The sequence below is a fragment of the Amphiura filiformis genome, chromosome 17 (genome assembly GCF_039555335.1).
Source record: "Amphiura filiformis chromosome 17, Afil_fr2py, whole genome shotgun sequence".
Lineage (NCBI taxonomy): Eukaryota > Metazoa > Echinodermata > Ophiuroidea > Amphilepidida > Amphiuridae > Amphiura > Amphiura filiformis.
This window is the reverse complement of record NC_092644.1, coordinates 10,359,180-10,387,019: the sequence shown is the minus strand read 5'-3', so window position 1 is coordinate 10,387,019 and position 27,840 is coordinate 10,359,180. Positions and strand designations below refer to the sequence as shown.

The window sequence follows — 27,840 nt, the reverse complement described above, 5'->3', positions numbered from 1 at the left end:
TTATTTGCATGTAAAGGATACTGCTACACCCTTTATTTCTATTCTATTACCACAAAATAGGGTGATTTAAAGAGAAAATATCACATTTTTTGCCCAAATATTTCAAGTTGTTTCCTCAAGGAGCGCCTACGCATAGCCAAAGTGTAAGTAATAGCGAGTATTGCAGAACGCGTAACCAAGCGTAATGCTTTGCGTAGAATGCTTAATGACGCTAATATACTGCATCGCGCTTTGCTGTGCGCTGTGATGCGAGAAGAACATAAAGTTTGTTGCCCTGGCCACTTTATTGCTAATTAATGGTCTTTCACGTGATGTGTTTCAACAAATCACAGTGCGCGATTTTGAATAATGGGTCGTGGGGGTAATAGAATTGAAAATATTGGTTCTGCCTTCATGTAGGTATTATCACAAATTCTAAGGTTTGGTTTTAGAGTTTAGCATTAGGGTTAGAGTTTGGGTTTAGGGTTAGGATTAGGGTTAAGGATATAAAAAAATATACTTACATGAAGGTAAGACCAACATATTATCAAATAAAGATGGTTTTATATTCAAAACATTCAGTTTTAAGCAGGAGGTCACATCCAGGACTTGATAATACCATTTTTTTAAAAATATTGATAAGTTTCAATGCAAGGTGGTTATGTCCTTGTGTATGGACTTGATCTCCAGCCTCTCTGTGTCTTTAAAATTATCATATATGGTGTAACCCCTCTGTGGCTGAAACAGACACAAACTCACTTTTCATGATCTTGTGACTTAACCCCCTTTGCACGTCCATTTACTGCCTACGTGTGATGACCACGGGCGCCCTCAATTTAAGGCTTATTGGTTTTACGTAAGCTAAGCTATTACAAAGTTGATTTTTGATAGAGTCCCAGTAAATTAGACATGCTTAAACACGTAGTAAGTATGGTAAGGAGAAACTTCCTCAAAATACTCACTGGTAGCTTTAAATCATTAAGCCTTAAATTGAGCACGCCCTAGATAAAAGTGGTCAAAATAAACGGCTGTGTTTGAGATCTAGGGTCCTCAATTTATGTGTAATATTTATTGCTTCCAACAACGTCAAAGGTTAAATTTGTCTTTTAAATCACTTGCTAACAACATCTTAAAATCACAACAATATTCTAGAAACATTTGGCTGACAAGTATGTTGATGATTTACAACAATTCTGATTGGTTGATTGAATTATATCATGAATAAATTATGTAAATTTATCGGTGGAAATAGATACTTGGAATGTAATGTGATTTGCATTCATCCACCGATAAATTTACATAATTTATTCATGATATAATTCAATCAACCAAAGTATCTATTTTACGAAATAGATGTACTGTATTCAATTAATTACCGACCCTCCCATAATAGGTGCCCCTGCAGAATTTTTCTTCAAGTGACAAGTATCTAAATGCTCCTTCTCAATGCACCTGTACAGTTAAAATGCAATTACTTTCTAAACATTCCAGTTTAGGGTTATGATGATTTTGACTTCAGACACACTGTATGTTTATGTGTGTAACTTACCATTATATAACTTTCGTGCCATAGTTTTATTTAATAAGAGCCCCCTGAAAATGAGTGGTGTAAACGGCCCTGCCCCTGATAAGTTCAAATGCAGTAATGATGATTGTCTTTGGTACCATCACCAAACAAAATCTTTGGTTCTTGTTGGAGAGTCAAGCTGGAGAGTCAAGCTGAACCACACCATTACTGGTGACCACATCCATCATGATTTCTCCTTCATCACAAAAATGTGGTCGACTGGAAGTGCTAGCCTCTCAAACTTGAGGTGCAAACAAACCTTATGCCATTTGTTTCCAGGCATGGCGGAAATGTATCTGAAGTGCATTCAGCACAAATCACTGCTTGTGCACATGATTGTGCAAACACATATGTGATGCGATCAAGCAAAATCAGTCGGAACTCAGAAATATTGATTTTGAGATATAGCCATACAAAGGAAATATTTCCTTTTGTTTCCTGTTGTTTTGGAAATTCTTTAATTGCTCATATCTTTGGAATTGGTTGTCCAATTTCAATGGGGTTTTCTGCAAAATGCAGCTTTGTAAATGTGTTTTACTAACCTATAAGAAACTGAAAATTTAATATTTCCGAGTTCCGACTGAGTTTGCTTGATCGCGTCACATATTTATCATAATACTTCAAGGCTGACAGCATCATTACACAGGGTGGCATGGGGAGTCCAGATTCTCCTTTATCTATTTTTGAGTGCACATCATCCATTACGGAGTCCTAAAGTAAATGTTATAATTCTTTGACCTCAGATGACCTCTGGGTGACCCTGGATGACCACAAAATGACCTTCCAAAATTGCATGCCCATACAACTGTTTTTAGTAATTTGACCTCAGATGACCCCTGGGTGACATCGGATGACCCTGAAATGACCTTTCAAAAATGTTGACTGCATCCATTGGTCTTTGGAACAGGTGGAGACTTCATCTCTTCCTCATCAAACACTTTTCATAAACCAATTATCATTGCTTTGGTAACAAACTAACCACTTGGTCCTTTATCATCCTGAGTTCATCTACAAACCATGATGCTTGACTCTTTTCATGGTTAACATCTTTCAGTTCTTTAATTCTTTTTAGTCCTTGTTTGACTTGTTTTATTGCTTCTTGCAGGTCGCTATCATCATATTTGGCTCTTTTTGTGGCTGGTTCCTAAAAAAAGGAGAACACAATTTGAAAGACTTGTGTTAGAATAGGCATAACTCTGCAGAATAAGAAATAAAATTGTACGAATCAGGCTTCTGTTCTGAAACATATTATTACTTTTCTGGCAGAATCTTGCATGTGTTTTATTTTACCATCTCACAAAAAAACTACCCCATCACCTTAATATAATCAATGGTAACACACAAGGTTTGGATTATATTATAGATGGCGCTGTACAATCAAAACCTAACATCATCATCAATCGTCAGAATGAGACGAGGCAGTTTTGACCAGGTAGTCAAAAATCACAGGTGTTGACAAAACAGTGACGATATGGCAAGCTGCAATAGTGCCCCAACACCACCCCGGTGGGCTCACTCAAGTTGAGTTACTGACCGCATGATCGTTACCAAAATCGTGGAAAAAGTCAATTTGAGGGAACGTCCGTGAAAATGAGAGAATTAGGGGTAACTTGTCCTCGAAATGGATAGAAAGGGGTGCAAAAGGGGGTATTTCGAACTTTTGGTAACGGTCATCTGCATCACATGCCGCAGGGGAGTGACCCCACCTCCCAGAGAAGATATCTCACCTTTCCCAGAATTCTTTGCAACATCCTTCATTTCATCAAATGACACTCCCATTACTTTGCAAAGGTTCCCTTTGTTTTCATTTTTGAGAATAGACCTGGGTCGATGGTCAAGAAATAAACACATTTTGCAAGATCTGGATGTGCTCTGTTCATTGAGGACCTTTTTGTCACGATCGACCCATGTTGCGCTAGATAGCAAATCAGTTCAGGAAATTGAAATAGAAGAAATGCATTGTGGGCAGTGTAAGGTATCTTCCCTCACCCATCCATACATTTATACTTCAACCATTTGGGTCAATACAAAAACCTATAATCATGCATGAAAAATGTTAGGACACTACATGACTTTTTACGCATCTCTACTACCCTAAACTCTCAAAGAATCTCCTTGGAGGTAGAGTAAGCAACCATAAAAGGGTTCCCATTTAAGGTTCCCAACATTTTTCTAGCAAGAATCGAGTCATCTGGTCCATTACAAATACTACTGAGTTAAGATAAAAAGGAATTTGACGTACAAAAATTGTTTGTAACCCGAGCAGCCTTTAAAAAAAGAAAACAGCAACCCAAACTTTTCTTATTACCTTTTCAAACAAAATTATATATTTATTTGTCCTCGACCCGACTGTATTTTTTCAAACATAACAGGAATAAGATTCACATTTTCACATTTTTATATTCTGTGTATTCTTTGAAGGGCATTCCAAATTGTGTTTATTTTTTGGGCATGTCCTAAAAACCATCTAACCAATGATTTCTTTAGACAAGAAAGTAAAAAAAAAACCCATAAAACGATCGACCGACCCTAATTTCTTTACACTTTTACTCCAATCGGACAATATTTTTTATGCCTTGCTATAGTGTATCTCGTCTCAAGTTAAGAGTGACGCCATGTTGGATGTCGCAGTGGCAGTTTTGAATCACACATTTACCTAATCCAGAAATGCAGTTTGTCAATCCAACATCCAACTTGGTGTTCCTCTCAACTTGAGATAAGACACACTAAGTGCACAATGCATAGAATGAGGATGACTAGATGTAATAAACATAATGTTTCAAATATTCCAGATGTTCGATTAAATATTTTGCCAATTCCACATACCTCTGAAGCACAATTTGTTTTTGATATGCTCAATTGGTTCCCAACTGGTACTATTGACTTCACATTCTGGAGATATTCTTGTTGTTTTACTGCAAAGTCACTCAAAACTATGAGCTGTGCTTCCAACAAATCTACTTCAGATGCTTCAGAGTTGTATGGTCTAGGTTCCTGTAGGAGAGCAACATGAAACACAAAAAAATTCAATGGTTAAGACAACCTTAAATTCATGTTTTGGTTTTTTATGTTCCTTGTAGTGTTATCGCTTATAAGCAACCCTATGAGATATTAAATTAGAAGAATCTTTTTAACTTCAACACCACATAAAATTTGATCGCTTACCAGGAGCGCTTTCACAGTACCAACTGCATCTCTGATACTCAATTACCCAACACCCGTTACCTATAATACTTGTCCTGACCTTTCAAACTACTACGATATACATCTCTCAATGATTAAGACACAACTATCAACTCTGTTTTGTAGCTGTGACGCTTACTTCGGAACCCATAATCTGAAAACCCATCGTTCGCCTCTTCCAAGCCCTGTCCTGCTACCACATCGAAGGACCCAAAAATACCCCGATCATGTCTTTAAAATAGGCCTATTGGTCCGATGAGATGCACCTGTTAGTCACACTTATGACACTGTAATGCTTTCCGATGCGCGATGCGGTACTCTGCGCACCCCCGATACCGCACCGTGCGTACGCGATATTGCACTGCGCGAACGCGATAGCGCGTGGACGGACGGACACTCTGTGATTAGTATTATGATAAAATTTGTCTTAACCTCAGGTTCAACTTTGAAACTGCCAAGAGACCTAATTTTATTTCCAAATGTAACAACCTTCAGTTAGTGAATTTAATACTCTGCGTGCGAGCCAAAGGCTTCAACATAAGTTTTCTCAAAATATCGAGAGCTATCTCAAGAACCACTGAACCAATAATATGCTTGTCTGTACTCATTTTAATGTATTTTTCAAGTTAATTCCAAATATGGTCATGAAAATTTACTATTCTGAAATTTTTGAATAAAAAAAAAGTTGAAACTTGTCGTTTGCAGTCAACACCCCTATGGAGATAGTTTTAACTATTAAAATCTCCAATCTCACCTTGCTTAAGAAATTAACAGCTAATCCCTGCACTGTCTCATTTTGAAGGCATTCTGGAACCACAGATTCATGACTTGTTTCCTGTAAAAGAGAAGCAGTCAAAAAGTAAATATTTTTGTTGGGGAATGATTTTTAATACCACACGGAGTCAACACACTCAAACCCCTGACAAGAGTACAAGAATTGAGCATGGTGTCCAAGTGCGGCTGACCCTCTCCTACTTTGGTATCACGCCTGTTCCCAGGGGGCTGCTCTCATCTTCTCCCATGGACCAAAGATGCAGGCAGTGCTTGATACACATCGGCAACTGATTGGCTATTACAGTCTCAGGGTGTGGAATTCGAATTTATTCATTGTGATTGTCATAGTTGTGTATAGCATACCAATATTGTTTATGATTGAAGGTCCTAAAGAGTAATATATGTGATCAATTCATTGTCACACCCTCTATGACAGTTTTGAATGTTTCAAAAGGAGAATTGTGTTTCCTATTTGAAGAATTCACTCGTCTAGTGAAGAACTGTCACAGGTAAAAATGCAAATAACAACCCTAAACCCCATCAAATACCACAAATCCTACACCCTGGGTGCCTAACTTCGAACAAACAATCTCTCATTAATTGTCTTGATTAACATTTTATTTGCAGTTACAATTGGTAATAAATTAGGCACCCTAATTCTTCACTCTTGGAAAAAAAGGCTTCTGCAGGAAACTCATACTTGAATCCTAAAAAGATTCTTGAAAATTCAAGAATCCTTCAGAAAACCATTACAGGTTCTGCAGCCTCTTTAGAGAACCAAAAATGTTCCACAGACTCACCAAAGATTATTTTATGGTTTCTTTTTAAGAACCATCAAGAGTACTCCTCAGAGGACAAGTAAAGAACCCCTTTGGAAATGTTTTTTCTAAGAGTGATCCCAGTGAGTAAACCCTGCTTGTAAACATACCTCTGCAAACACACTGAAGGCCTGCAATGCCATCTGATGAACTACCCAATGCTTGTCAGATAACAGTTTTGAAAATGCACCTGATATACCCTGTAATATTTTGGATTGCTGAAACAACAAAAAGAAACCACACCAGAATATTGGTTATTTTTTGTTACACTTATTTCTTAAACTTATGCTATAGACCACTTGACATCATTGTTTATCAACAAAGGCGAGGGATTGGTCTGTGGATATGCTCGAACGAACCGCTTCACTGTTCAATGGCTTTCTTGTACTATATGAAATGTGGTGGGAGATTTAAAATACACATGCCCTGAGCAAACTACGATGTGCACGCACATTGCAGGGCAAAGAACAATGGTAAGTGCCACAATGCGTGCGCATACTGCAGGGCAGTATGCGTTACATGTCTATAGAGTATCATGCTTAATTTCTAAGGTGGATAACATTGTAAAGTCATCATCTTAATATACTCTCAAAATTACCTGACACACACAAATGTTCATGAAGTATGCACAACATGCACAATTTTTACAAAAGGCCCAAAAAGATTGGGTTTAATGACCTTATCAATTAATTCATCAGAATTGTAAACTGTATTGTTCAATATCATTACATGCAAAGATTCACATTATGGTCAATTAATTGATTTCTTAAATAATAAAGATCTATAAAGCATCGATGGTCGATCGAAAGATCAAACTAATTTGGTTCTACTGCCTTAGTGGAAGTAGTAGTCAATTTCAGAGTATGTTACAATTCACAAACTGCCACCTGCAACAAATGTGGAAGATCTTAATATAATGTTTTTTTTGTACAAAAGTATATACATTACAACTTCATAGTTCCTCGACTTAACAGTGACTAGTGTTGAAACAAACAAGGTAAATCAAAAGAGTGGCAACTCTGCTAAGTTTGCGATTGGCTCATGGAGGGCTAAATAGTGTACCTTTAGATAATTACACTATGCGCCTGTTAAACTTTGAGTTGTTTGCACTCTGCATGTAACGCTTTGCCAAAAATGCTGCAAATGTTTGTAATGCTCAAGCTTTAATACGCAAATAATCTCTTGCTGATAAATGCCGGATGTACACTATTTGCCCTCCATGAGCGACAATCCAATATGGCTAATTTACCATAGCATTACACACGGGACAATTTTGAGATTGTACTCTTTGGGTCTAATCTCTTTGGCTGAACAGATTTGTTATGTTGGAATTCATTTTGCTTTTAACCCAGCAGGAATTTACCTGAGTACAAGGAGGAATGTTTTTCTTTCCAATTCTCCTCAGGAAATCAGTTGTGACAATCCGTACTTGTACAGATGTCTTGTCATATTGTAGCAACTTCTGTATTTCACAAAGTATCTGTGATAGGAAGTAAACAAGATATTGTGTATTACACTTGTAATTTAAGAACATTATGTGCAAAAAAATTGACCCGAAAATAATATTTAATGAAGAAGGGGAGCAAAGAAAATTTGGGCTATGGTTTCATAGGTTTGTCACCACTATGTAAATAAGGTCATATATAATTATCATCATGTTGTCTATTCTGTGGGTCAGTGCCACGTCACTTCCGATTGATGATGCGACTCACGGTCGAGTGAAAACAAGTCCTTGACGGAAACAATTTTTTGTTGATGATTTCTGTCATTGGTGTTGTGTACATTTCAATCTCAAATAGTCAGTGGAATCAAACAAGTTTCTAAGTCTGCAGAGTGGAAGTAAGTTACTTAATTTACCATTTATATACTGACAAACTCAAAATTAAATTTCATGGTCGAGTGTTGGTTTTTCTGAAATTGAATTTGGAGTGAAAAACATCGCTATGTAGCCTCCTTCACAGTTGGTTTCTGTCGTTTATGAAGTTATTTGCAAGGTTATGACATGAAACAATAGCCAAAATATGGCTAAAGCAGGACTGTAACCAGTGACCTCTGGATAGCATGACTAGTGCTCTAATCACTTCCCGCACCTTGAGGCCTTTAAAATTCAAGGACTTTTCAAGGGCTTTCAAGGTCCAAAAGCATGATTTTCAAGGACTTACTACAAAACAAAAATCATGATGCGGCTCTCCATGTGGCATGTATTAACGAAAGTGACAGCTCCTCTCCAATCCCCAAATTTTGTCAAAGTTATACTTTAGGTAAACTTCTAATTTTCATGGACTTTCATTTTTCAAGGACCTTGTGCAAATTTCCAGGACTTTCAAGGCTTTGAAAATGTGTTTTCAAGTTCAAGGACTTTCAAGGACGGTGGGATTTGACTGCTATCGAGCCCTATGATCAACATCGATCGCAATTACCAATATTTTTGACTGGGTGCTGGTCAGAGCCATAAAACCATGTTGTCATGTGGCTGAAGATTACACCCATATTATAATACAACCTGGGAATTTAAGAAAAGAGAAGAGAGAAAGAGATGGAGAGACAGATGGAGCAAGCACTATAGGCCACAGTGGCCTCATTCCAATGGCATAGTTCAATAACCTCAATTAAACACTGTAGTGCAAAATTGGACCTCAAGTTGCAGAGTATAAGTTTTTGTCCCCAAATTTTCAAAGGTCATTCAATGAATGTACAAATGTATTGGGATTAAAGAACTGTGCCCTGATAGATGAGCATGTTGTGGATCCTAGTGAAGTGGAAGAGGGAAGAGACAGAAAGAGAGAGGACATAGAGAGAGGAGGATAATAAGAAAGCTAGAAGGAGAAAGAGAAACTTGTAATTTTGTAACAACAGACCTAATATGCTAAAAGGGTCATGTGATTTCATTTTATCCAATGAAAACTACTCTACAAAGGCACTCACATTATTAAGTTCCTCTGGATTCAATCCTTGTAACATGAGACCTGATAAGCTAATAAGAGTAGACATGAGATCATGTGATGTAATCTTGTCCAATGGCAGCTCCTGCCATAGCTGACACACCATGTTCTTGACAGCATCTTGTAGTCGAGTTGTGATTGGTGGTTGGGATGAGTCATAGTGTCTGTACACGCTGCATAATGCATTGAGGGCGGTTGTCTGTGAAAATCAGATGTAAATCTTACATGTAAAATTGCTCAAATGATTTGATAAAATGATTTATGAAATATGCAAGTGGGTACCTATGTAGGGTGACAATTTTGTAACAGAGGAAAAGCCTGCCCCACCCCACACTTCTTGGTGCAATACTGAATGTTGTAGAGTTCCTTTCAGAAATTCCACCCACTGTTACCTGCTATAAGTACCCTTTTGCTGAATTACAATTTGCTGAAGAGCCCTGAAAAGGCTGAATATGGGCATGACTGGCATTTTGTTGCTTTAAAAATTGCAGTGAATAAGAAAATAAAGAGTAACATATGGAGGGGCATGTTTTAAGCTTTCCTCTTCAGTGGATACTTATAGGATCGACTCCTTTGGCTGTGGTGATCACTGCATCTATGAACAATGAGCCTGTGAACCTGATGCCTTTCCACCATAATCCTGTATCTACCTACGAGGGAATTGGTAAGCTAGGGAATCTATTTTTTGCTTCATCTCAAGTTAATACATACATGTGACAACCTACCACTTTACTCAGAGACCCCAATGTCTTAGTCTCTGTATGCATCCAGCCTTGGCAATGCTCTATCGCTGTGTTGCCAATCTGTTGACATAACTCCTGCTTTGAGGCTTCGGGAAAGGCTAGCAGTGGAAGATGAGTCCACAGGGTTAGGTTGTCTTGTACCGGATATAGGGACGTAAAAGATGTCTGAAAATTAAAAAAACAAAGGAAGGTTATGTAACATAATTTATTCAATATTTCAAATCAGGCTCCAGAAGCAACAATTTCTGTAGGATATGCAGGCCATCATAACATGAGCTTCCAGTAAAAAATGTAAAACTACTGTGCAAGACATTAAATTAAAAGCTGTCACTCTAAGGAGATTGAGATTATGGTTAAGGGGTTGATTTACATCTTTCGCACGGAAGTATCATATTTTGCAATTGCACTCTATTTATATATACAAGTTCTTTTCAATTAAAAAAATTAAAATTACAATCCTGACAAATTATAATTCTCATAATGGTGAGTTTCTGTAAGAAAAAAGGTCGCAAAAATGTGGGCCTATGGCAATTTGGCACAAGGACTGTCCAATTCCTAATTGCCACAGGCCTGAAACTTATTTTGAGATGTGTTTGGTATGATCCGTATTTCTAAAAAAAGAAATAAACCCAACAAATTAGATACTCCAGTAACTTGCTGCAGACATTTGATGAGAGCATTCTTCCATGATGTTGACAAGTTGGAACTTTCAATGCATACAGTTAAGGGACTCAGCAACAGCAGATCGTGTCAGCAGCCAATCTGAGAAAGTGCTTTTGACACTGTGAATATGCGACATATGTAGTCAAGTATGTTCTCATCAAGGTTTTCAGCAATTTAATTCATTACCTTGTCTTACCCTGACTTTCACTTACCTGATCTTCAGGGGTCATCAGGGGGATCAATCGTCGTAGCAACATACAGAGGTGCATATAAGCTGGATTGCTATTGGTTGGCAGTGAATTCAACAGACTGGCAATGAGTTTGACATGAGTGAAGCATAGCGCAGCTGTTCCATACCTTGACACATTAAAAATTTCGAACAGATTAAATGTTACATAATGAAACAAAGTTTCCACAATTTGACTGCACTGGTGATCAAATCCTTGAGAGATATCGTCTGCCATCTGGATGCCCGAGCTGTTCTGAATCTCAGGATGCTTTCAGTTTAGATCATGTATAGTGCTCATCCCCACTGCTACTACTTAGGTGTGTATCTGGGGTGAGGGGCCCAGCAACCCCTACTCTAAGTTGCTGTGAACCACTGATTGGCCCATGTGGTTGTGTTTTATAGTGCCTTTGTGCCTATATAAGTTCTTGACCTGTGTCACTCCTCATGGACTATTATTGTTCACTCTAGCATTTTATTTTAAAAAAATCTTATCTTATATTCACACTGAAAAAACATACCTTGCTAGAAAACACCATACATCCATAGCAGTCAATGCCATATTAATATCGCTATCTAAAACACTAGTAAGAAGCGCCCTCTCTACAATACCAAAATGTGCCGCAGGTACTGATGCTACGTAACCACATAGATGTGTTGTGACATATTCATGAAGGCTGACATTTCTCTGTGCTTGGCCATTACACATGATGCTAGGTAGATATACTGGAACATTGAACTCTACATGACCTGGGTAGAAAAAAAATGTACAAACCAGGTTATTGAACTATCAAGAATTGAAATATGCAACAGAGAATATTCTTATCCCCAGCCCCAATCCTAACCCAAACTGCCCTAAGCCCTAACTTTAACCCTCTTTGGATTAAAGGCCCTTCAGACTAACTCATCACTGTTTTAAGGAGGCTGTGTACTCTCAGACATGCATGTAGTAAAAGTGCAATAACTTTGTAATTATTCAAGCATAAAACATATAAAAGTATACATTTTTATGAAGGCAAGACATCAATAAATCTTAATATAAATACAGATTTGGGGTAAAAACAACAATTATGAAGAAAATCACAAAAAGTGAGTTTTTGGCAATATTTGTTAGGTACATCATAACAAAAACACTCCTTCCAAAATATTTTATTTTGTTTTTAGCTCAATCTTGAGGCTCCATTCCAAAAACGTTTTTTTAATTTTTTTGATATTGGCCTTATTTTTTGAGATATTGACCATATAAGGCATCAAATTGAACTTTTTAACACAAACGCCTATTTGCACAAAATGATGCCTAAAATCGGAAATAGACCAAAATATAAAAAATGAGAAAACCGTCTCTTGAGTCGATCATGCTTTTTACGATGATCATATTTGCTTCCCTACAGATGCTGTATTTATTGAGTTATCGTGTACCTAAATCGTCATTTTACCGAGAAAATGAACATTGAAATAATGGCCGGTGAAGTTTAAAGTGGTCATATTTTGCACTTTCATCGAATCTCACAGGAGAATGCGGCAGTTTTCGTTTTTGTACATTATATTACGTGAACATCGGGTAAATCCACAGCCCCTTGAGAAGTTTGAGCGAAATCCATTCATAACTTGATATTTAAATCGGGGGAAAGAACTTGAAAAAACCCACATTTTATCAGCTAAAACGGAGCCATTTGACCACTAAGTTTTTGTGAACTCAGTGCTTCCGCGGTATTTCCATAAGATGCGCCGCGCATGCAGATAAACGTCGCGTATGAGTCGCGTATTTGTGCGTTAACAAATTGCGCGATACGCAACAGCGATGCGATGTTATGCTGCGTGTACCCTGCTGGTACAACAAAGATTTTCTTTCCTTTTCAATTTCAAACACGAGTGGAATAGTGAAATAAAATCCTTTAAATATTGCAGTTGGAGTTTACAAACCTGGATTTTCATTCCTTGTATATAAAAAACATAACAAAGTACAAACATATCAAAAAAAACTCAATTTTGCGAAAGAAACAATGTCTAGAGTACACAGCTGCCTTAAGTTTGTTGCCAATCACAATTATATCTCCTCAACAATCCATCAAAATTCAACATTGTCAAAACAGACATATGGATTCACCAGTTACTCATAAAACATCAATATACATTGGGACAACATCAATATACACTGGGAGTTGAAGAAACTCTTCAGCTGCATTGACCACCCAGTCTTTCAGTAAATATCATAGTTTAGAGGGCCTGCTTGGAAAGCAGTGCTGGTCACTGAAGTTGTTACCCTCAATAAAGAAGTTGTTACCCTCAATAAAGAAAGAATAAACTAAACTAGATAGAAATACATATATGTATACATCTTCCAGAGCTTTATTTATTAGGAGCTCAATCACTCCGGAGCTCCTCGACTTTATTTGAGGAGTTATTTATTGAGCTCCTTATTCTGTCTTGTTCCTGTGATTTTGATGCTGAAAATTTCTAATTGAGCTCCTTGTTGACAAGTCCAGGAGTGTAAAAAAGAATGCTATATCAAATTCTAGATATGAAGGCCTGATCTTCTTTAACTTAATTAAGCTACTTCAGAGAAGTGACAATAGATACTTGATTAATGATATTCAGCGACTGGAGGTTATTTGGAGGGCATTGTGATAAATCTAAACATTTTGCCTTTGGAACTGAGGAATATCCCGAGGTCCAAATCAAATTGTTTAGAATTTTCACAATGCCCGACATATTACCGATGCAAAGTTATTAACCTCATTCATAACCGTCACTTTGATCTCTTCACTTTACAAAATAACACAAAATTTTTGCTCAAAAGTTGGGCAAAATAGATGATTTTTACATCTTCCCTTTCCAAAAATCGATCAGGCTAAAACAGGATGACCAATAACAAAAGTGCGCATCACAATCTGTGCAAATATAGTAGCGCACAATCCAAATCTGCAGCCAGCGCCACACATAGTTTGTTTGACGACAATACGGCGCCATGGAGGTTACTAATATTTACTTTCGAACAATTACGCATTTTGCGGTCAATTGTGAGATATTAATGACCTCGATTTGCATTCATGTTTTCACCAGTAACTATATGTGATTGGATCGCACGCATCACGTTTATTAATGAGGTTATGAATGCACCATAAAGACATTAATACAATGAAGTTCAAAGACACCATCAGACTTGAAGAATGAAAATTTTTTGATAATCAACCTACGGGAAAACACAAATCTCTTTGAATTTCATACTTACATTTGCTTATTGTAGTAAACACTGCTTTGAATACAGACTCCCTTGGTTCATCCTCTGGGAAGACAGTAGGGGCTAACCAATGAGCTTGGATATCTGCAGAGGCATTGGGTAGCAGTCTCAACAGATGTAACAGTGTCTGCAATCTGGAGAACCACTGAGTCTTGGATAAGTCTACAGGAACAAACGAGATATCTTAAGAAATAAGTTGTTAGAAAAGAAAAAGTCAACTGTGAGTGAATTTTATGACACATTTGTCAAATTGCCTTGGAATAATGGGACCTTTGACATAAACAATCCCCCTTAAATAATGGCCATTATTCAAAAATGGGCTATTGTATAACAAATCTGTAAAATGTGTTGGAAGCAAAATTTATTGCTGCACATTTTGACACCTCATTTGATACAATAGCCCAGAAAACAATAAAACACCCATCAATTTAATGTAGAGAGGTCCAGATTTGAAAGTTGCACTTACAACAATACAGTAAAGACTAGGATATCATTACACAGATTTCCTTCCATTATACTGAATACAAATCAATTTACTGCAACTTTCAAATCTTGGGTTGTATGCTGTGCTGTCAATATTTAGTCAATTGCTACAAATGAGGTGTCAAAATGTGCAGAAATAAATTCTGCTTCCAATGCATTCTACAGATTTGTAATACAATTGCCCGTTTTTGAATAATGGTCATTATTTAAGGGGGGTTAGTTACTTTTTTTGAGATTAAAATTAAAATTTTCCAAAGACAGCTACAGCGACCGTTTGTTTATGGATGACCCAGTTTATACATCAATGCTAACACAAAGGCAACTTTTCAGCATAATCAAGTGTGGGGTATGTCTTGTATAAGAGACTGATGCTCATATTTTTTGTCCAAATTATTTGTACTGAAAATAACAAACATTTGCACTTTTCGTTCCATTAATGTTATATTGTGTGTCAAATAGCTGAGGTGTTAGTTTGATATGTTAGTAAAATATTTTACCTGATCACCCCATGTTCACATTGGCTAAATAAGCTGTATTTTCACTCAAAAGGGTACAGTGATTCATAATTTTCTTGTTCACTGTTTCAACCCCCTAGCTTACTGAATAAATATCGAAAAGCTGCACCTAGTTTTTCAAACTTTTCTGATCTTAGTTTGAAATGACTTACCTTGTTTAGAGATCAACACAGCCTCACAGAATTGTTTATTAGGTAGAAGTTGTTGCAGCAAAGGTTCGATGCAAATCAACAAAGATTTGTTCAACTCATCTTTTGCGCCGCTACTTATAAGTGGTGCATGGACGGAAGGTGGTGCTAAACTGCAATAAATAACAACATTAATACTAGTTTGTTGATCATATAAAAATAATACAATCATCATGCAACAGTTTTGTTACATTTTCTTTGCTTCAAAAATCAGAGCAGAGCCACACTCCCACATGAAGAGAAGAAATTTCACATAACACCACTGATGGTTTTATTTACAAGACTATTCTGATTTACTTTGTCATCATAAAAGATGTTGAAATATGTGAAGCAACTAATCAACAAGAAACTCATGTGAAGTTGCTGGTTAGCTGTGTTCATACATCTTTGCAAGATGACCTCAGCTAATACAGGAGGTTACCCACTCACCCCTACATAGCCTCCAACAAATTGGAATGCCAACTTATGAACAAGTGTGTATCACTTTGGAGGTCAATGACATCAATACAATAAGGCTATGTATGTTGCAAAGTCATGCTTTCGTATGTATCACAGTCATTGACCTTGTAATACCTGTACCCGTATTTGGAATGTCAAGTTGTTAACAAGTATGTATCACTACTGAGGTCATTGACATCAGTGCAATAGACTATACAAACAAGTATTATTTTAAGACCAATCCTACTTCGAATTAATTTAGCTTTCATAAAAAACACTATATATGCTTGTAGACGGGGTTTTACAGTATGTTACAAAGTCACACATTGGTATGTATCAGGGTCAGTGACATTGTAACACCTGTCTTTGGAATGTCAAAGTGTAAACAAATATGTACCACTAAGGTCATTGACATCAGTATAATATATTATGATGCAAAGTCACACTGGTGAGTATTAAAGTCAATGACACCTGTCCTGTACCTGTCTTTGGAATGTCAAGTTGTAAACAAATATGTGACCAACAATTACACTCATGAATTTCCAATCATACCTCTGTAATACAATCACAAGGTGGTATAGACTCTTGTGACAATCTCTAATGTAACCATCAAACTCCTTGAGTAGATGCATCAACATCTTCAGACACAGATTGCAGATCTTCAACGTCTTAGCAAATGCTTTCCCATCTCTCTGTGAGCTGGATATCCCTGGCTGGAGAGGAGCTATCTGAAGGCAGTGTTCATAGTTGGATTCAATGTCTGAACACAGTGACTTGATGAGTGAAGACACCTACAATCAAAGAGTAGAATGCAATGGTATGGTATGTCCTATAATTTACTAGTATTGAAGGGGCACTTTGTGATCCATAGTATCATCCCCCTCCAACTTATTCCAAAAACATTGAGATTTTTATACAATCAGACACCTGTGACTACATCATGATTGTGTGCAAAGCTTAAGTTGCAGATTTGGTAATTTGACAGAGATATTGTATTCTCGGGCTGTTGACAGACCAAAATTACAACACAGAAGCATATGGGGTAAGCTGTAATACATGTAATTAAAACTTGTGAAGTCAAATGTCATGTGGATATCCATTGAACCATACCTTAAAAAGGAAAATGCAAGAATCACAAAATACCCCTTTGATGTATTATATCACACATATATATCTTTATACCAGAATATACCCAACATCTAAATTTTGGTTATGGATTAGTAAATACCAGATAATGTTGGAGACCTATATTAAGCACCAATAAGAACGGCTTTGATCAGGACTAAATATGTAGAGTTACTGATTATGGTGTAGAGTCTTTAAAGCTTCTTAAGCTGCTGTGAACCACTGATTAGCCCATAAGGATTGTTCACACAGTGTTCCAAGCAGCTACAGCAGCAAATAACAATGCGCAAATATTTCTTTTGTGTATAAGTCAATGTAATGAGGTTTAGAATCACAAATTGAAAAACAAGAGAAATAGCTCAAAATTGGCAAAGCGTCAAAAATTACACACATGAAAATCCCCACTTTTACTATTGTTCACCTTGCATTTTATTTTTTTTTAAAAACAATGTTGCGGTTTTTGGTAACTACACATTTGCTTGGATTTCTTGACACCAACCCTTGGTAATCCATAAAAGTTTAAATCCAGATATCAAAATCTGATGACTTCCTCCAACTTGGCAACCTACAGTTGCTACCATGGGAGAACGACCATGGCTGAAGCGTGCAACCTCTTTATCACATAAAAAAGAACAGGGTCATGCAAGGGTCACACAATTCTATGTGTCTAGTTCAGCAAATGACGTACCAATGATTTATGACCTGTTTCAATCAGTCAATCAGAGCTAAAAAGGTAAGCAAGTGCCATTCTTCTCTCTGCAAGCAACTGTAAAAGTGCATTTTTTTATGCAATATCTGCCCAAGTTCTTCACTCTTTTGTATGAAAAATTTAACTTATACAGATCCCGTGTTCATCTTTCTGATATCCATCTGCCTTGTCATGTTGGGACTGATCAAACTATAGTATAATTACTACTCATGGGCTTTCATTATCACATACCTCTAATCCATCTTTCAACAAGTCTTTGTGTTTGCTTGCCAGTTTAACTAAGAACCTCCAAGTGCTGACCATAAGGGTACTATCCATACTACTAATGATGATGCACAGCTCATGGAATCCATCACAAACTAGGAGAGAAAAAGATAATATTATATTTGCTCAGCTCATTAGTGAAACACAATACAAGGAGCATCTCTCAACATAAACATATAGACCACTTGACATGTGACATCATTGCCTAGCAGTATGTGCACAAATTATGGCAATAACCATTGTTCTTTGCCATGCAGTGTGTGTATGCATCATAGTTTGCTCAGGGCACATGCATTTTAAATCGCCCCCAACCTTTCATATAGTACAAGAAAGCCACTGAACAGTGCAGCGGTTCATTCAAGCATATCGATAGACCATTCCCTCGCCTTTGTTGATAAACAATGATGTCAGGTGGTCTATACTTGGGATGGATTGGGCAGTCAGGGTTTATGCCTTACTACAGGAACGACTTGCTGTTCATGGGACCGAAGGATTAAGTGACATCCCCTCCAAAGCAGGGAGCTCTGTCATGGTTCATTTAAATGATTCTAAATGGCCCTGTGAATTTAATCTTCAGATGCCATCAATATAAGTCAGACTTTTATTTCTTCAGGGTCAGGCCAATTATACCTCAAATAAGTTGCCACCAATGCTATTCAAACCAGAGTATACAAGTACCTAACCAGTGTGCTACACAACGGTTTCCCACAATGCAGTAGTGTCACTAACCTTGGACCATCTTGCCGATGACATCGTCACCATCTTGTTCACTCATCTGCACAGCATCTAGTAATGCCATCAAGGATTTCTGCAGACCGTAAGCTTTCTTAAACAGCGATGATAATGGTTCCGATACAGATGAGAAATAGTCGCCATACAACTCATTGCTGTCCTGTTAGAAAATCAAAATAAGTGTGTTAAGTTAGACAGAGGATGAACAGAGATGCAGGGAGGTACCATCTTCTGACACCGTCTGGTGCAAATAGCTCAGAATAATCCAATACCACCCGATGTGTCAGATGTTAGGGTAGTCTACTGTAGTAGGCCAGTTTAATTTATCATTCCCTAATCTCTCTGACCTGACCATGAAAAACTCATTATTTTTCCTGTTCTGATTCAACAGCTCAGCTATCCATGAGAAAACTGGTCTACTGTATTTGGAATATACAATGAACTATGCACTCTATAGTGCCTATGATGTTACCTCATTAAAAATGCAGTCTTGATTGTTTATGCAACAGCACATATTATTTGTACAAGGTCCAATGTACACGCTTGATGTCGCACACGTATACACGATGGTTAAGCTGTCAAAGGAAATCTGAATAAAACTTTACCTGACCCAGATAGAGCTACCCCACGTGGGTAAGGTTCAGTGAACACAGTGGGTTGGGCTAATGCATAAACATGTATGCTTGCCTATCTGTTATTGGTTAAGATTTACCACCCACATTGATTTTTACTTCATTAACATTCATCTCAGATTGGAGATGAAAGAGGTTGAGTCTATGTGTTAAGATATGGTGGGTCACACAGGTCATATCCAACTACCGCAGTCCTTTTTTCTCTGGGCAGGGCGCGATATTTTTTTTTTACTAGTCAACATTTGCATCACATAATACATTTACATGATTATGAGGCTGGATTGCGCTGTGCTCAGTTTTATACGGCGGATTTATTTCCATAATTATTACCTCTTACTTAAGGGATCTAAAATGAGCGTTTATAGCGTTTCGACAGTATTTTTTGTGGGACATGAGAGCACCTCGGACCTATCGAATTGCATTCTGAATACGAAGCATGTCTTTCTGATATCAATTAATTTTCATTTTTTGAAAATCACAATATAATACAAATTTTATGCCAAATTATAAAAATTTGATATTTTTCAAATTTTTGATATATAACAGTCCTCGGTAAATTATATAAATCTAATGATATATTCTTAAAGTGTATGTAGCAGGGAGGAAAAGCCGACGGTCAATTGACAATTTTGACCTTTCATATTGAAGATATGGATTTTTTCCCCAAAAGACCTAATTTTTTTTGGTGTTTTGGGAAAAAAAATCCATATCTTCAATACGAAAGGTCAAAATTTTCAATTGATCGTCGGCTTTTCATCCCACCTACATACACTTTAAGTATAAATCATCAGATTTATAAAGTTTACTTCAAGTACTGTTAAATATCAAAAATATCAATTTTAATGATTTGCCATAAAATGTGTATTAAATGTGTATTAAATTGCGAATTTCAAAAATCAAAATTATTTGATATCAGAATGACATTCTTCGTATTCAGAATGCAATTCGATATGTCTGATGTGCTCTGATGTCCCAAAATAAATACTGTCCAAACGCTCATACCCCAGCCCTTAACAAAAGCAAAACAAATTTATTACAATTAAAATTCTACCAGGGTTCGAACCCACAACCTTTTGATTAACAGTCGAGATCGAATACCACTACTACCACTGCTTCTGCCAGAAATGCGTGTGTTCATCATACTTATTGATTACGGAATAAATCGCAAACACACGATATACTATAACTTGTCTATTACTAATAAATACGTATATAATCTCCAATATATAATCTCCAATCAATCAATAATGAACCTTGCCTCGTACTATGAACCTTGCCTCCGACTATGCGGTTCCTATTCAAATGTTGACTAGTAAACATAATATCGCGGGCAGGGCAGTCATGAGAGATGTGATGTGTTTCGTCATAGATTTTAAATGGTTTCATGCATGGAAACGTATGAATTGTTTATCAAACAAAAAAGGAATGTAGCGCAGTCTAATGTTAGGGCTGATGACATCCAACAGTACTATCATCTGGATGAACACTTCCCTTCTTGGTCAGCAAAACTTACTGTAGTGAGAAAGGACGGTATGTACACTTGGTTTATCCCCATCCATGTTAGCTCTCACAGGTTTTCTCTGTCAATCTTCGTTTTATTTTCCTGCTTTCAAAATCGGTGATGGAATGGAATTTGGGGAGCTGCACAGATAATTGGTGGATGTTACAATCAAAGTGCGGATAGGTTTGCGCTGTTCAAGTGCAACCGGCCTAGTTGATACGATCTGCTTCTGATGATTCACCAGTGGCAGTGAAATTACAGCACTTTGAATCCTCTAGTGAAACACACTATATAAATCCAAATTTATTCATTTATTTATTTATTATGAAAAACAGAGACCAGTGTTGATTAAAGATTTCAGATATAGGTCCTGACTTCTTATGTTTATGTCTGCTTTTCCATTTTGAAAAGTTTACTAGTACACCATGAATTACTGACAATTATTTTGATTCAAATGTAAGAAGCAAAAAAATCAATCTTGTTTTCAAATTTGTTGAGTTTAAATCAATATAGATGAGTTGACTTCTGACAGTATGTGCACGCATCATCACAATTTCCATTGTTTTTTGCCTGGCAGTATGCGCACACATCATATTTTGTTTAGGGCTCATGTTTTTAAAACTCCCGCCACATCACAATAAGGCTATTGAACAGTGTAGTGGTTGCATGGGATTCACTCAAGCATATCGATATAGCAGTCCCTTGCCTTTGTTGATAAAAATTGAGGTCAATTCATCTATAGCCTGATGTATTTACCCACATCATGAGATTCTACAAATTTAAAGTAATATTTCAAATAGAACACATACCTTACAATGAGAGAAGGATCCTTTGACAATATTTAACGCTGTAGAGGGTAGAGACTGAATCTGATCCATGGATACCGTGCCATAATTCTTACACAGAGACGTCACTTGATGAACACAAGAACCCAAGATTTCAATCATGCTCACAAGGCACTATCAGGAGAAAATAAGGATATACAAACATCATAATAAATCCAGTGGAACTGCTGCCATCTATGAGCATCATGCAAAAAGTCCTCGGCCTGGTTCAAGAAACTCGGTTGTAAACTTACGACAGTCGTATGCCATGCATGAATAGACTATTAACCCTAACCCAACTGAGTCTCACTAAAGCTCACTATTAAAACCACTCTACGTGCATGCATTCCAAGCGACTTGATGACGCAATCAGCCTAAGTAATATACCCAGGGAATTGCTACCCGGGGCAGCCAAACTTCGGTAGCTACATGTCGGGTGCGTGGCATGCGAGGGGTCCCGGGTTCGAATCCCGGCGGTACCAGGTGACTTCTGTGTGAGCACGTGTGGCCGAGTGGATAAGGCGCCCGACTCATAATACATAGGTTGTGAGTTCGAGCCCGCTTTCGTGCCAACGTGTTGTGTCCTTGGGCAAGGCACTTTATCCTCATTGCCTACTTGGGGGATGTTGTTGGGTTGGATTGGATGTTTGTAATTGTATATTTGTTTGTTTCAATGTTGCAATATTGGCGCTGATTAAGCTGCTGCCTGCAAATTGCATTGTGTCTGTTTAGGTGTGTTTAATGTACAATTCTAGCAATTTGACCTGCGGGTCACGATTAGAGTTTGAAATAAAAACCTTCCTTTTTTTTTTTTTTCTTCACCTTCTCTCCTTTTTTCGTTTCTTCTTTCCCTTCCGATAGCAAAAAAAACACGGGTTGGATTAGGGTTAATCTTATTTTAAATAAGTACATCGCATGATGTCCAATTTGCGTAGAACAAACGACTGCCATAAGTTTACGACAAAGTTTTGTGAACCAGATTAAGACTCTTTGGTTTTGTTACTCAGTCATCAAATACCGAAAGTTTTCATTCCAAGTTTTCTTCCCCCAATAGGCTAATGGATCCAGAGGGTGAGAATGGTTTGAGTATAATTCATCTGTAGAAAGCTGGTTCAGTTGAAAATAATAAAATCCTTTCTACTTCACAATTATATAGTCTTTGTCAGAAATAAATCAAATGAGCAACTTTCTATCATTGAAAGCAGAAAAGCCAATGTCTGCATTTGGGTGTGGTCCAATTTTACAACAGTTTTGAAATAAACTCAACCCAGAAAGTATCAAAACGATTATAGATGGTCAGATATATCGGGAACTGAAATATATAGCAATAACTTATTTAATGTATGTAAAGCGCAGCTTTCTCCTGCGCATTTTGATACCTCTTTCGTTGCTCTACGATATCATTTGGTCGAGTTATGGGCGCTTGAGTGGCTTCAAGTCGGATTTTGAAAGTTGCACTTAGCTCCTATTCAAGCCAAGGAAAGCTAAGACATCTTGTGCAGAGCATACGACGACAAATCCAGGCAGTGATAGACCATGATGGTGGGCACACCAAGTATTGTGATGTTAGCACCAAGTATTGTTCATGGTTAAGTAAACAGAGCACATCGGTGCCCTTTGTCTTGATTTTGTGTGTGGGGGTGTACACACCGAACGCATTTGGCTTGAATAGGAGCTAAGTGCAACTTTCAAAATCCGACTTGAAGCCACTCAAGCGCCCATAACTCGACCAAATGATATCGTAGAGCAACAAAAGAGGTATCAAAATGCGCAGGAGAAAGCTGCACTTTATATACATTAAATACAATTTTGCTATATATTTCAGTTCCCGATATATCTGACCATCTATAATCGTTTCGATACTTTCTGGGTTGAGTTTACAAATGATCCTACCTGCAAACATTGCATGAGTGTGTTCTGTAACTTTGCTGTACTTGAAGATTGGGTGGATTCAGATTCAAGATGCTTGGTGACATCACTGATGATCTTATCAAACAAAATTTGGGTCTGGAATGAGAAAGAAGGACATCATATTAGACCTAAAAGTGACGTTTTGAAAGAGAAAGATGTAAAAACACATCCTCCTATCAATATATTTCAGCATACTAAGTATGTGCCTGATTCATTTTTACACTATTGTGAAACAATTGGTAGACTGCTGCTAAAATACCTTGAGTCGCATGTTGTAAATAGAATTTTAAGTTTTTAGCTTGTATTGAGTTACTGCCCAAATTCAATGGGGTTGAGTCGCTGAATATCACAAGTCATTGTCATCATTTTACATTGTGACTCCTTTCAACTCCGCTATAAATAAACATGTAACACATACTATACATTGATTCGCTTCAAGTTCGGTAGTGGCGTCAGTGCTTTTTCACGGTTGCGACGTAAGCGTGCCGACAAACTGCCCTTGTATGTGTCAGTGTACGCTCTGCACGATAAACTTTTCGCACATGATTCACTACTGCGGCCAGCAAAATACGCACACATGTGACACGTCACTACTGAACTTGAGGTGAACCAAATTCTAGCACTACTTTCAGGCTCTGATACCAGCAACACTCTGCACAGTTAACTGGGCTGGCCTCACCCCTCCCTTCTGTCAAAATCTGTGAGTGCCACAGACTGCCGCTACGGACTTACCTGTGGTAGAATTTTAGAGAGCAATTGTTCTTCCAGTACATCCAAGCTGATATGAGGAAGAAAACTGGTCACCAGTGTTCTCAATACTGTAATCTTTTTGTCTGTGCTGGCGCCATTACCATATTGGCAGTGAAGAATTGGTTAAGGGCAATTTAAGAATCTAATGTAAAAATGTAATAAAATATAACAAGGCGGTTTTCGAACCACGAGTCTCGCCTGCTTTTGTGACCGCCTGCTTTTGCGATAACTGTTGGTAGAGAGGTAAATGAATTTGGCGGTTATCGGCTGGGCACGATTATCTGGCCGATGGTAACTGTACCCACCAAGTTTCATGCCCATGCAACAGTTTTTACTAATATGACCTCAGATGACCCCTGGTGGCCCTGAAATGACCTTCTCAAATTTTGGCTCTAAATGTTGACTGTACCCCTTGTGCTAAGTTTCATGCCCATACGACAGTTTTTACTAATTTGACCTCAGATGACCCCTGGTGGCCTCGAAATGACCTTCCAAAAATTTGGCTTTAAATGTTGACTGTACCCATCAAGTTTCATGCCCATACGAGTTTTTACTAATTTGTCCTCAGATGACCCCTGGTGACTCCGAAATTACCTTCCAAATATTTGTCTTTAAATGTTGATTGTACCCACCAAGTTCCATGTCCATCCAACAGTTTTTACTAATTTGACCTCAGATGACCCCTGGTGACCCCAAAATGACCTTCCAAAAATTTGGCTTTAAATGTTGACTGTACCCACCAAGTTTCATGTCCATACGACAGTTTTTACTAATTTGACCTCAGATGACCCCTGGTGACCCCAAAATGACTTTCCAAAAATTTGGCTTTAAATGATGACTGTACCCACCAAGTTTCATGCCCATACGAGTTTTTAATAACTTGACCTCAGATGACCCCTGAGTGACCTCGGATGACCCCGTAATGACCTTCCAAAGAACTATTTCATCAAAGTAATAAATCAAAACAGAAAGATGCTTCCTTTACGAGTTATCACTCATTGAAAGTGCTACTTTGCTATACTTTACATGGAAAGCGACTATCTTAAAGTCATCATATTTCCTTAATTACATGACCGATCAAGCTGTTATTGGGATATGTGATGCACAGTTGAAAATTAATTATTAAAAGATTTGGTGACCTCAGTTGACCTTTGACCTTGTATGTGACCTTTGACCTCATGAAAATCTAATCAGGTCGAGTACCTCTGGCCACGCAACTCCCCACCAAGTTACGTCACTGTACCCCATACGGATCTCCAGATAATCTGTTCACAAGGTATTTTGCTTATTACGCATTTATTATGCAAATTAGGTACTTAATTACCATATTTTACGCTCAAAATCTAATCAGGTCGAGAACCTCTGGCCCTTCTCCTCACCAAGTTACGTCACTGCACCCCATACGGATCTCCAGATAAGCTGTTCACAAGGGTTTTTTGCTTGATACGCATCAAATACGCATAAATTATGCAAATTAGGTACTTAATTAGCATATTTTGCGCTGAAAATCTAATCAGGTCGAGAACATCTGGCCACGCTTCTCCCCACCAAGTTACGTCACTGTACCCCATACGGATCTCCAGATAAGCTGTTCACAAGGGTTTTTTTGCTTGATACGCATCAAATACGCATAAATTATGCAAATTAGGTACTTAATTAGCATATTTTGCGCTGAAAATCTAATCAGGTCGAGAACATCTGGCCACGCTTCTCCCCACCAAGTTACGTCACTGTACCCCATACGGATCTCCAGATAATCTGTTCACAAGGTATTTTGCTTATTACGCATAAATTATGCAAATTAGGTACTTAATTACCATATTTTGCGCTCAAAATCTAATCAGGTCGACACCCTCTGGTCATGCTACCCCCTATAAAGTTTCATCATCATAGCACTTACGGTTCTCAAGATAACGCGTTCACAAGCTTTTTCCGAACACACACACCCCCACACGCACACCCCCACCCCCCACCCCACACACACACACCATAGTGATTACTAAGTCTCTCCCTATATCTGTGATATGATCCAGGGATATGATGAAGATTTTGATTCTATAGATCTGTTATCAACATGATATCACGCTGTTCAGTGGTCAAGGAGTAAGGACCCCGGTCAAGGACACTGATATGACATCATAGGTGATGTCAGATTTTCTTCTGCTGACCATATGATGCTATATATATTAACTATTATTGTTACATTTAGGCCTTTAAACTTTTAAAGTCATAATTAATTAGTTCAAACATAACTTTGGTAATACTCACTGCGTTTTACGTTCGTTGAAACGGCAAAACATACTTACTTTTCCTAACAAATCGAATTAAAATATTTAAAAAAAAATTTAACCACAAAAAGTAAAAAAAAAAAATCATTCCAATACCACTAAAATATAATCTCTTGAGTAAACTGACCCCAAACCTGAAACAGGTACCAGCCCGAATGGGCTGGCGAAAAAGGTGTATGGCTAAGAAAGCGTGGAGGGAAAAAAGGGTGTGGGTTTGACCCCCTGCGGATGCTGACAAACAGTGAATTAAATTTCACATATTTAAAAGGTAGGGGCCCTATCAATTAATAATTTGCCATAAAATAATTAAAATTTGTCACGAATTTCAAAAAATAAAAATTAGGGCCTACGCCTATTTGATATCAGGACATTCCTCGTAGGCATGGTAGGCCTACGCCTATTCGATATGTGTGATGTGCTCTCGTTTGCTTTTCATTTCCGATTTTCTTAGTTTAATTTTCTGTTAAAAATAAGTCAATAGGCTACCGGTAAAAGTTTGCAAAAACCAGAAATTACACATCTAGGCCCTATTTTGCGGTTATATAATCCGGGGGCACCTAGACATAGGCCTACGATGTGCCCATGAAAAGACCGGGGTATTTTTGGCAAATCCTACACCCAATGACCCCGCTTTTTCAGCAGTCTACACTGATTCTGAACCCGGCCAATACCGGTAAAAGTTTGCAAAAACCATTACACATATACCCTGAACATTCAGGCGAGACAATAAAATTAATAATCCCTAACTTTTGTTTTATCAGGTACTCAAGTTTGATTTGGGTTTTGCTAGTTTTAACCTTTTTCACAAATTTTTGACAAATTTTGAAAAAGGGGTCATTGATATAACAAATGGCTGAACATGTGACCCATGTTGGCAGTAAATCCTGTATGGTCATTTGTACTGAGTACCCTGGGGATGACCCCAACTTTATCGGAACTGTTAAGTTGTGATTCTAACCTCCGTCCAACCCAGACCTTGCCACATCACAACTTACACTCCAAAATAACTGTCCCTGTTGTGATACAATTTTCAGAGTTGATGCAAATTGCTAATGCAATTTTTAAAACAAAAAGCATCCCACTGGACCTCAATGACCTCATACTTGTGATTTTCAAATGACACAATTGCACTTGAAGTAATGTGCAATTAAAAACATTTGTATAAAAGTTATTTTGGGGCCTGTTCCATGCAACCCTTGTAAGTTGTATTCAAAGGGAATAAAAGGATATGATAAGTTTAGGTAGAGTATTAGAGAGTTCCTCTCTGCATTGGTCAGCACTCCATGAACCCACATCATCCAGCAGAGAGTTGCCAGTCTGAGACATTGCTATCTGTAGTGAAGC

General features: G+C 37.7%; 1 protein-coding gene across 1 annotated transcript; it reads right to left on the bottom strand.

Annotated features, from left to right (window-relative positions):
• Positions 1 to 27,840, bottom strand: LOC140138375 (FIGNL1-interacting regulator of recombination and mitosis-like). The gene is made up of 18 exons (XM_072160282.1): positions 27,724 to 27,840; positions 24,191 to 24,313; positions 23,441 to 23,554; positions 21,533 to 21,682; positions 18,588 to 18,750; positions 17,826 to 17,953; positions 16,313 to 16,551; positions 15,287 to 15,435; positions 14,128 to 14,298; positions 11,417 to 11,645; positions 10,882 to 11,026; positions 9,989 to 10,171; positions 9,247 to 9,462; positions 7,685 to 7,801; positions 6,432 to 6,539; positions 5,484 to 5,564; positions 4,373 to 4,540; positions 1 to 2,690 (listed from the first exon to the last, which is right to left on the bottom strand). Exons 1-18 carry the CDS (start codon positions 27,820 to 27,822, stop codon positions 2,502 to 2,504), a joined length of 2,772 nt encoding a protein of 923 aa, XP_072016383.1. The 5' UTR covers positions 27,823 to 27,840; the 3' UTR covers positions 1 to 2,501.

Excerpts from the sequence above, each read along its gene's own strand:
- LOC140138375 (XM_072160282.1), bottom strand. The coding sequence starts at position 27,822 with ATGTCTCAGACTGGCAACTCTCTGCTGGATGATGTGGGTTCATGGAGT. Across the intron at positions 11,027-11,416 it reads GTATGGTGTTTTCTAGCAAG|GTATGGAACAGCTGCGCTAT; the intron begins GTATGTTTTTTC and ends TAATGTGTCAAG. Across the intron at positions 6,540-7,684 it reads ACATTCCTCCTTGTACTCAG|CAATCCAAAATATTACAGGG; the intron begins GTAAATTCCTGC and ends TTGTTGTTTCAG.